The sequence below is a fragment of the Fukomys damarensis genome, unplaced genomic scaffold, assembly GCF_012274545.1.
Source record: "Fukomys damarensis isolate Sample0158 unplaced genomic scaffold, DMR_v1.0_HiC HiC_scaffold_1, whole genome shotgun sequence".
Classification (NCBI taxonomy): Eukaryota; Metazoa; Chordata; class Mammalia; order Rodentia; family Bathyergidae; genus Fukomys; species Fukomys damarensis.
This window is the reverse complement of record NW_022900913.1, coordinates 26,827,677-26,839,317: the sequence shown is the minus strand read 5'-3', so window position 1 is coordinate 26,839,317 and position 11,641 is coordinate 26,827,677. Positions and strand designations below refer to the sequence as shown.

The following is an 11,641-nucleotide window of genomic DNA, read 5'->3' as shown; positions in this document are numbered from 1 at the left end:
AAATATATGCACCCCTCCCCCCAATTTCTGGGTGGAGACCCTGGTATCTAGTACTTATTTGTTTTTTACCTGGAATGGGGCTGCTACATGGACTTTCCCTCTAGAGTCCTTAGTACTCTTCTGCTTTTGCTCTGTCACTGCTGCCCACATTAATGTATTTCGTAGTCTATAATTTTTATTGCCAATGATGTTGCCTTTATTGTCAACTACTTTGTATAAAGTTTTCTCTTTACTCATAGCAGAAGACCTAGAGGAAAGAACAAACCCATTTGTGTGTTTTTCTTGGCTCTTCCCTTCTCTTCCTCCATGATTAGCCCTGCCTCCCTCTGCACCAAATCCTTGCTGTATCTGAGCTAGAAGGCTGTCCTCAGCTTGAGGCACCTGAGTGCGCCAACATCATTATCCCAGCCTGTCATACCTCCAGAAGTGCTGACTCTTCTTCTAAAAGGCAGCAGGTGGTAACACAGTATTGGGTGTCCTCCCAACACACCAGGGAGCTCTTCCTTTGATTTAGAAGGGAAACTATGGATATCTCAGTCCCTGGATTGCTTTATATTTTCCCATACTGGGAATTGAATTCAAGACCTTGCTCTTGTCAGGCAGGCTTGGTGCCACTGAGCTACAACCTCAGCCCTGGATTGCTTTAATATGTCTAATTTAGGCCCTTTTATACAGTTGATGATTTTCGAGCAATTTCTTCTCCTGACATAGAGACATTGCAAGTGCCAGAAAGAGGATTTGTCTTCCCTGTTTCAAACCATAAAGACTTCTATACTCTGACTTCGTAGGAGGGATAAGCTGAGCTGGACCAGAAGTAGCATGGCCCCAAAGACTTGACTCAGAAACACAGTTTAAATTAAGTGTTCGGTCACCTTCTGTTTATGCCTCAAGTCTACCTAAAATGTGTGGCTTTCATAACCTTTAATTGGGGAAAGAAAACTATGATTTATTTTCTGTCTACTACTGAACTGCATATAATACAGAAAGCTATCTGGCACTTAAACTTACTTCACAGGAAACCAAGAGATAATGTGATTCTGTTAGCAGAGGAAGTAGGCATACATTAAATCAGTTGACCTAAAGCCATGTAACGTCTGCCTTCTACTCTTCTACCACGAGATGGCAGAATTCCCCTTGCCTAAAATCTTCCATCAGCAATTGATTTCCAGAGCGTATATCTTCTTTGTGCTTAAATAATGGTGTCAGACTATCTTATATCATCTATGTTTCTAGGGATTGATAAACTCTAGATCTCATTTGAGATATTAACCAACAAAACCGCTTCATGGTACCTTTTCAAAGTAATCTATCTCCATTTGCTTCATGAAACAATAGCGTGGACAGAAAGAGGTGAAAAAGGAGAGAGAGAGGGGAGGGGGAGTGGAAACAAAGCTATTGTAAGCTTTGAAGGGAGTGGAGGGGAATGGGAAAAAAGCAAGACATATCACGTGCAGGTACAAATTATGATGAATGTTACCATTATGTTTATCTAAAATGTACCAATAAAATGTTTTAAATTAAAAAAACAAGCAGAAAGTAACAAAGTCTAAATTTCAGCAAAATAATAGGTATTATTTAGTACAGATCACTGTAGGGCCAAGCACTCTTCTGAGCACTTCTACATAAAAATGTCTATTCTCACAGCAATGCTAAGACCAATAATACTCTATTCATCCCCACTTTATAGCTGAGGAAACCAAAATTTCAAGACACAAGAAAGAGTTCTGGGGTTTGTTTGTTTTCGTTTTTGTTTTCTTGTTGTTGTTCTGTTTTTTGAGACAGGGTCTCACTATGTAGTTGAGACTGACCTGGAACTCACTATGTAGCCCTGGCTGGTCTCGAACTCACAGCGATCCTCCTACCTCAGCCTCCCAAGTGCTGGGATTATAGGCGTGAGCCACCATGTCCAGTGAGTTCTGGGGCTTGAACACAAGCTTTTCTGTTTTCATTATTACAGCTCTTCACCACCATGAATCACAGAGGAAAAAAATATTTCTTAAATACATGTTGAGGTCATGTTCCTGTTATGAGATAAAATAGCTCATGAAGTAAGAGTTGTTCAAAGACTTTATGTCCTTAAGTAGGACATTCCTATGCCGCTTGTTCAAGTGTGTCCTTCAGCATACCAAAAGGAAAGCTTAGTATATTCAAAGTTCTAAGGAATCTTTCAGGAAAGTAACTCCTATCACTTTAAATCAATATGTATTTTTCCCAAACTCATTTTTCCACAGGGCTTTTCTCTCTTCCAGCTAACCAGGGCACATCTCTTGAAATCAGCATTCTCTCAATCTTTAGGAGATGCTTCCTTCTACAAGAGCCATAAGTACTTACCATTCCTTCCACATGTGCCCCTCTGTCATGCCTCTGTGCCTTTGCAAGCGGAGTTCCTTCTTCCTGGAATGGCTTCTCTGCTCCATCTTGATGCACTCTTACTTGCCCTGTTAAGGAAAGGCTCAAACGTCACTCTCCCTATGAAGTCTCCCAGCTCCCATGGGTTCTCTTTTCTGCTCTTTGCACTGAGACTTCTAGTCCAGAACTTACGCTTCATGATTTCATTGTTTCTCCATGTTTGTCTCTCGAGTTCTGACCTGTTAAGATTAATGACCATATTTTATTTATCTTTGTTACCATCTGCAGCTCTAACTACGCCTGGTAGTAGGTGTGTCCCAGATGTCAGCTGAAGGACTGAAGATGAGGAAGAATGTTTAAGTGACCTTTAGCTATTTCGTACCAGAGTTGGGATTATACAGCAGGTGACTTGATTCAAAATAACAATGCTCTGTTCTCTACTGAATAGCAAATATGTGGTACAAATTTAGCTATTCTGCCATCCAGAACCCATGGCAGGCAGCACTAATAAATTAAGCTCTAACAAACCTAAAGGTTTTCTCTGGAACATCAAGCGTCCCTCTAAGAAACCAGCAACAGAATGAGTCTGTGAGATGAAGTATATGTGTGAAGTGTATTGCCCAACTCCATGCTAGACTCCTCGTGTCAGTCCATTTTTGTGGATGTAGCAGAGTAGCCATTGATGGAAGCACTTTCCCACTGCTCTGCTAAAGACAAGGCACCTTCAGCTGGATCTCAGTGGAAGTCCCCGGTCCCCGTAAGGAAGACCCTACAACAGCACACGCTCTTTAGTTTCCACTTCATCTGTACCACTGCCTCCATCTAGTCCTGAAATCCTTAACTGGAAAATCTGGTGGCCATTAGCACTTGGGTGCTGGAGTAGATGATGAGCCTCACTCATTCGTACCAAGACTTGGCCAAATATTTCCTCTAATTTCTTAGAGGTAGTGTTGGAATAGTCATTCATAAATGGTAAAAAAGAAAAGGAATATGAAGGTTGCAGCATGGAAACCAGTTTATAGAGCATAAATCTCACTACTAAGGTTCTTACCCAAGACAGATAAGACCCACATGAAGTCTGATGCAAACCTTACTCAACATGTCCCTATTTTGCTTTTCCTTGATGCATTTTTCCTTGGATACAATCACTCTAAGTCCCACTTACACTGACTTTTCTTCTCCATCCCCTCAGCTGAAATGGAGGCTGCTGCATTTTGTTTACATGACTAAGAGAACAGTAGAACACTAACAGGTCAATGGACATTGAGGCACTTCCTTCTTTTCCTTCTTGTAAAGAGACAAAGATGATGTTCGTTGTTCCTTGCATTGACTTCTATAGCATAAAACCCATCAAACATTACATAAAAATAAATTTTCACTATGCAGCTATCCCAGAAACAAGTGCAGAGACAAACACAAAGTTAAAGATCCATGCTTTCTAACTTTCAGTATGTCTAGATAAAAAGGTGGAACTGTATAAATAGTTAATATTTATTGAGCACTTACTATATATCAGATACTGGGTGCTAAGTGCTTTATGTGAAAAATCTCATTTACTCTGTCTCCTATTTTCATTTTATAAATACTATTTCAATCTTCATTGAAGAAAAGTGACTCTTATGGACACTTGCTCAGTAGCACACAGAAAGTGATAGGGCCTAGATTTAAACACAGGTATCAGTCGGTGGCCTGTTAGGAACTGGTCTGTGCAAGAGAAATTGAATGACGGGAGAACAAGTGAAACTTCATCTGTGTTTACAGCTGCTCCCCATTGTGCACATTACACCCTCAGCCCTACTGCCTCCTCTCAGATCAGCAATGGCATTAGATTCTCATAGGTGTGCAAACTCCACTCTGAACTGCACATGCAAAAGGTCTAGGTTGTACACTCCTAATGAGAATACGAGGCCTGATGATCTGAACAGAAGCTGAGGCGGTGAAGCTAGCATTGGGGAATGGCTGCAACTACAGATGAACATTAGCTGAGAGGTTTGACTATACAGAGGCTATAATAAATCAATTGCTTGCAGGCTTATATCAACACCCATCAGTGAGTAACAAGCAACAATGAAGCTACATTTGGTGGCCAGCCTTACAGTAGCAAGTAAGTTGATGTGGAAAGCACATCAATTGTACTTCTGCACCTGGTAGCAGGCTTTAAGTCAGAATCTGACATTTGTTTCAGTCCACACAATCTACCTATTGTTTTATTTACCACTTCCATCTGTGCTTCTTTTCTACACTGCACAATTGTCTCAGTCACAAATTTTGTTTGTTTTTGTTTTTGTATCAGGGATTGAACTTGGGACTTTGCACTTAAAAGGCAGGTGGTGGAAACACTGAACTATATCCCCAGGTCAGCCACAACTTTTATTAAGCCCACAAGATTACATTAGCCAAGCTGGGGATTTAGCTCAGTGGTGCCGCTGCCTGCCTCACAAGCGCAAGGACCCGAGTTCAATTCCTGGTACCAAAAAAAAAAAAAAAAAAAAAAATAAAAAAAAAAAAAAAAAAAAAAAAAAAAAAAAGATTACATCAGCCAAAGTGAGTAAAAAAAATGTCACTGGAGAGTTTCTTTGAAAAATTAGAAAGGCCCAAAGTTGAGACAGAAGATTCTGAGACTACCAACAAAAAGAAAATTGCATTTAAAATAAAATATCAAGAGTCCTACTTAAAGTAGGGGTTCGTTGCAACAGAAGATTCACATTCTCCAAGCCTATTTTGTATAATGTGTGGCAACTGACTGACTATCCAATAAAGGCATGAAAAATTCAAAACTGCTTTGCCACATAGAGACCAAGCACTATACGTTAGAGACAAGACTTTAGAGTTTTTCAAAAGAAATAAAAAAGTGAACAAGAACTGAAGCAGTTACTGAAGGCCACCATTTCATCAAATGTGTCTGGCCTGAGAGCATCATTATTAGTGGCTAACTGCACTGCTATAGCTAAGAAGTCCTTTAGTACTGGTAGAATTTAGTCTGTCTGCTGCTAAGGATATTTGTCATGAACTTTTAGGAGAGGTTCCAGTTCAAAGGGTGGCATGTGTTCCTCTTTGGCTAGCACCATAATTCAATGAATTGATGAAGTAGCCGAGGATAATGAGGTACAATTTTTATAAGGGATTAACTGAATCACCATGGTATTCAATCTAGCTTGAAGAATCTGCTAATATTGAAAAGAAGGTAACATGCTTGTTTTTTTTGTTGTTGTTGTTGTTGTTTTTCTTTTTATTGAGTTTATTGGTACAATCTAGGTATACAATACAATTAAATTCATCATTGGAATTCTGTACCTTTACATAATAGGTCTTGATTCTCATTTTTTCCCCTTGTCCCTGCCCTCCCTTCACCCCCTCCTCCCCTCCCCATTTACAAACACTTTATTTCCATTTTTTCAGTTTCTCATATTTTTTTCCTCTCCCTTATTATTACCTTTTCCCCCACCCTTCCCACTTTCCCTACATCTTTAGCCCTTTACTTCCTATTTCACATTATTAATTATGTCATATATTTTTTAGGGGATTGTGCATGTAGATATGTCATGCGTATTTTTTGCCAACCACCACCACAACTGCAGAACTATTCAAGTCTGAATGATCACATATCAGAAAAACTCAATTGGTCATTTTGTGTCTGTATAGGTGCAGACTATACAGATACCATGAATCTGTATAGAGTCACTATGTGGGTTAAAGAGATTGCTATTAATGTGAGTCTACATACTGTGTTATCCACAGGGAAATGTTGCCTACCTGACATATGTCACCTAAATATAACAACATTTTGCAGGATATGATTAAAATTATCACTCACATTAATTACATGCCCTTAACTCATATCTGAGCAGCTTTGTAAGGACATGGATACAGAGCACATATGTCTTCTCTTATACACAGAAGATGGCCTTCTACAGGTAGATCTGGCCAGAGTTTTTGAGTTATTAGAACCCCTCCACAAATTTCTTTTAGAAAAACATCACCACTGACAACACATTTTAGTGACACCGAATGGGCTGCAAATTTTGCTTATTCGTGTGACATATTTAACCTGCTTAGTGAACCTGCTTAATTTAACCTGCCACTACAGAGAATAACAGTAACTGTGTTCAAGTCAGCAGATATCAAGTGGATGCATTCAAAGCCAAACTGGAATTATGGAAGCAATGAATAAACACTGGGGTTTTTTTGACATGTTTCAAACATTAGCAGATTTTGAAAGAGATTGAGCCAGGACCTTCTTTCTCCCTGCTGGTGTACAATCATCTATCTCAGCTTTGAAAAGAGTTTGATCATTACTTCCTAACCACAAAAGACCCTCACATTGGGAAGGAATGTGCCCATGACCCATTTGTAAATAAGCCACATAAATTAACTTTGTCTGTGCTAGAAGAAAAGAATTTCCAAAGATAGATTTGGAACAGTATTTTGAGTCACAGGACATACATGCAAACCTTCTATCACCTTTTCTCAAAATGCCCACTAACATGGTGGTATCAAGAATCAGTCCCACAAATAGACTACACAAAAGGCTGGCTGCTGTCCTGATGCTTTTGTACCTCTGTGGTTAATACAGTGTGTTGCACAGAAGTGGGTTTGTATGACCCATATTTTTTATAAGCACAAATGTGATAAGTTAAAAATGGAGATTCATGTTTGGAATGTTTAATTCTGTATGAAATTGAAAACATTTTTGTGTTTACTAGCAATTTGTGCTTATTCTTTTTAAAATTAATTTTATTGGTATATTTAATGTATACAATATAATGGCATTTATTGTTGGAAATTTGTACCTTTTCATAATCAGTCTTGGTTCTTCAATTTTTCCTATCCCCCTACCCTCCCCTTCAACCCCTCCCCTGTGCTTATTCTTCTTTGAACTGTCTTTATGCCTTTGTGACAATTATATCTTCTACTCCTTCCTTGAAATATTCTTCTTTGACTTCCTAGCTGTTCTTTCCTAACTACTTGTTCTCTAAGGACTCTTTCTTTCCCTTTTTTAGGGGGGTGGGTAGTGGGGATTGAACTCAAGACCTTGAGCTTACAAGGCAGGTGCAGTGCCACTGAACTAAATCTTTGGCCCTTCTCAGAGGACTCTTTATCAGTCTGTCTCAGTTCTTCTAAACAATTAAATAATAATACCAAAAATAATTAACATTTCACAAAAACTATGTGCCTACCATACATTAAGCCCTTAAAATTGAGTGTTCTTATCATTTGTCTTTTATAGATGAAAATAAGACTTTCCCACTGTAAATGGGAAAGCTCAAATTTGAGCCTTAGTGCTCTGCTATCAACCATCACATTCTCCAAATTAAGTAAAAAATCTTCTCTAAAGCTCTTTCCTAAGCCTTCTTGTTTCACATATACATATTCCAGAGGTTATCTTATCTGTTCCATTGGTTGCAGAACAGAACTTCTTGAGTTCCTAGTCCTTTCAGCCAACAGCTTACTAGACATTGCCAAATGGGTGTATTGTGGGTACCTCAAACGTAACATACCAGGATGGAAGTCAATATCTTCCTCAGTCCCCCTATCTGTTCAAGTTGATCTCCTCTCACCAATACTATTTTATTGAATAGCATTTCCATTTACCCAGCTGCCAAACTAGAATTTCAAAGCCACCTTTGATTCTTGCTTCCATTACACTCACATCTGATCAGTTCCAAGGTCTGTCAAAACAGTCTAAATTGTTTCTCATCCCATTCTCTTTACATTCCCTTTACCATGGCTTTAGTAATTAAGGGTCTCAGCAGCTCTGGACTATTGGATCTGCCTTCTGATTGGTCTTTCTGTTACTCCCTAGATCCATCTATCCTTTCCATTGCTCTCAGAGTTAATGTTCAAAAATTAAAAGTGATCTTGTCATATTCTGTTCAAAACTCTGATAGTTGCCGCTCTCTGTCAAGTAAGTTCTGTTTTCTTTAGCAAAGCACACAATAGTTCCATAACCTGGCCCCAGACTTTTTTGTTTGTTTGTTTGTTTGTTTTTTGAGACAGGGTCTCACTATGTAGTTGAGACTGACCTGGAACTCACTATGTAGCCCAGGCTGGTCTCAAACTCATAGCGATCCTCCTGCCTCAGCCTCCTGAGTGCTGGGATTACAGGTGTGCACCACCATGCCTGGCTCAAATCTTTCTTTCCAGGTTCATCTGCAGCTTGTTTCTAACCCACTTTCGGTCTGTGGTAGGGCACAGCTAAAATCCCAGCACTTGAAAGCCTGAGATAGGAGGACCATTGTGATCTTGAGGTTGGCCTGAGATACAGACTGAGTTCAAGGCTAGCCTGAACTACATAGCCAGACCCAAAAGAAAAAGAAACTACAACTACTAAAGGCTGCGTGCTTTCTTCAGAAAAGTCAAGCATCTCTATGACATTATGTTTTTTATTGTTTGCAGACCCTGAACCCTACCTGAAACCAATATAGTCGTACTTCTAGCTCCAAGATTTATTCTTTGTCCTTTTTTTGTTTATATTTTTGTTAAAGATTTACTACAGAGTAATTTGTAATTTGGCCATGTATCTCAATTTCCCCAGGAAGCACTATATCTCAAATGTATTAGCACCTATCCTTCTTAGAAGGAACAGCGTGATATACAAATGACTAAACTGAAGTACATTTGTAAGGTACGTAAAAATTAGACTAAACAAAGTTTCATCCCAAAGCTGAGATTTTCTACATCTTTTCTATGCACTGAAATCTTCTTTGAGGTCCTTGTAGCTATCATTTAACCTTAGAATTAACTCCTATTTCAAAGGGCCAGTTCTGTGTTAAGTAATTTGCAGAGGCTTGAAAAGCCAAGAATTCAAACTCCTGGCAATGAAAGTATAGCAAGTGTTGTCACTGAATTTCTAGAGGAGGTGGAGTAAAAGGCACACTACAGCACATTGGAAAGCTGCAGAGTTCCAGGACATCTGGGATTGATCATTGCAGTAAGATGCCAAAGCAAAGACAGTTCTTACTCCGCACTTTGACATCTGGGCCTTGGCTGCTACTCCTATGGCTTTGCTCAGCAGTTCTTGAGGAATGAGATATAGGCTTGTTTCAGGGAAAGGCAAACCTTTATTGGCTCTGCTATAGCAGAGTCCTTCAAAAGGTTTCTGTCCCTTCATATGGACTTTCTTGGTAGGTCTGGGTCCAGTTGTCATTAACAGAGAGGATGATTAGGCTTTAAGCACCTAAAGAAACTCATGCTACCAGAATCTGAATTAAGTTACACCAGTGTTTCCGAATTTCTTCTCGCTTTTGTGACTCCTGTCAAATTATGGATGAGGAACAATAAAACTGAAAGGAAAATCAACGTCAGGCTACTGAGAAAACAGATTTAGTCTTGCTTTCCTAAAATTTCTCTATGTTTTTAAGGGCTTAAATCCTTAAATTTCCCAGGCTAGCTCAGAACTCCTGGCTTAAGCAATCTTCCACCTTAGCCTCCCAAGTATCTGGGACTATAGTCATGTGCCACTGTGCCTGGTTCTGTTTTTAAATCCAAGCTGAGTAAAAGCTTTTGAGGAAACATCATGCATTTCATCTCTGAAATTACATGTTTGTTCTTTTAGTTTCATAGTTATTACCTTCAAAACATAAAATGTATTTTTTTTCAGCTTTAATTGAGTTTATTGGTACATTTTAGGGATACAGTACAGTTACATTCATTGTTGGGGTCTTGTACCTCTACATGACAAGTCTTGATTCTCATTTTTTCCCTTTACCCCTGCCCTCCCTTCACCCCCTCCTCCCCTCCCCATCTACAAACACTTTATTTCCATCTTTTCCATAAAATGTATTTTAAATATGTTCAAAGATTCAGATTCTCCACCAAATTCCCAGACACATAGCATATGATCCTACTGGCCTATAATAATTGAGTGTACTCATTGATTTTGTATAAATCCATTTCATACCTATCACACTGTGTCATCAAAGACTTTATCTTACAGGATTTGGCTATAATGTTCAGCAATGAAAGGGATATTATAAATAATAACTATCACTGCAGCTGACTCCTATAATATGAGTTCTAAGGTACTATATAGAATCACTTGCCTATCCACTGGCTAAATCCCTTACACAGATAGAATTCTGCCTTATTAGTAACAATGACAAGACTGAATAGCCCTACTGGTTGAATCAGAGAGAGAAAGAATGCTATGCATATATTCACATTGCTCATCTGGTTGATGGCCAGTGCCAGAACTCACCTCTGTATTAGGGTAAGAAGGCTTTTTGTCTCTCTGCTTTTACTATGATCACTTCCATATATAAGTATTTGAATCATCAGGCACTGTGGGTAAATGAGAAACAACAGGTTAAAGAGACTCTGATAGCAAAGTTTTTGATTGCAAACCAAATTAAAGAGAAGAACTGGGATATCCCAAGTTGACATTTGGAATGCCTGTAGTAATATCCCTAGTTCCCCACCAAGGAGAAAAAGGAATCTGCATTGAAGGTTCTTTAGTCACCTCCTTCATCCCTTATGCTGTACGCACACTCCACTTTACTGAACTCGCCATTGCCAATCATGGCTGCAGATAACCAGGGTAACAGGGCCCCACTCCTTAAAACAGGGCTGAACTAGTTCCCACCAGAATTTCCCAAATAGCTGTAACTAAATGGATACAGATAAATGACACTTATCCCAAAGCTGCCTTGTATTCTCATGCTGCATTACTGTACTCAGGCAGTTTTCCTTTTTAAACTTTATTGCTAAACTTTGCTTCCAGCCAAGAGGAGACAGTAAGAATCAGATTCACCATCCACCTGAAACAACCAAAAAGAAATAAAGAAAAGGAAAACAGAAAGAATGCATGAAACAATTTTCAAGACACTGGACATCAAACAACAAAAGAGCACGATCCCTGAGAGAGGGAATGCAAATGAGGTAAACCCTGTGATTGCTCAGATGACTGCTTTGGGTATTCTGGATCATAACACAGGTTAGCATGAATAAATGGAGCTCACCAGACTCCCTCATAAAGCTGAGAGTTCCAGGAAACTCTGAAGACAGAGTCTTAAGCAGAATATAGCTTCACAGAAAAAGAACCATGGATCTCCACAATGGTTCCTCTCAGCAGAGAACTGATTGACACATGCATGAAAGGAAACTGCCCAAATCTGGGGAAAGAAGCTTCTGAAAGACTGAAGGAAACAGGGATATGTTGGTGCCTGTTCCCACAAGCCAAGCTGGAAAGTGTCCTTGTTCATGGATCTTTGGATGAGATACTCAAAAGGCTCGTATCTCAGGAATAGAGGATAACTAGCCATTTTCTAAATGGTGTCTAGTCTCATCTAAAAAA

At 39.2% G+C, this 11,641-nt stretch overlaps 1 protein-coding gene across 1 annotated transcript in view; it reads right to left on the bottom strand.

Moving 5' to 3' along the window:
* Ttc23l (tetratricopeptide repeat domain 23 like) overlaps window positions 1–11,641 on the bottom strand; it is a 43,340-nt gene continuing 31,699 nt past the window's right edge. Inside the window, 3 exon segments of the mRNA XM_010605496.1 lie at window positions 1–247; window positions 2,332–2,438; window positions 10,547–10,631. Of these exon segments, the coding sequence (XP_010603798.1) occupies window positions 2,357–2,438; window positions 10,547–10,631 (167 nt within the window). The 3' untranslated portion in view covers window positions 1–247; window positions 2,332–2,356.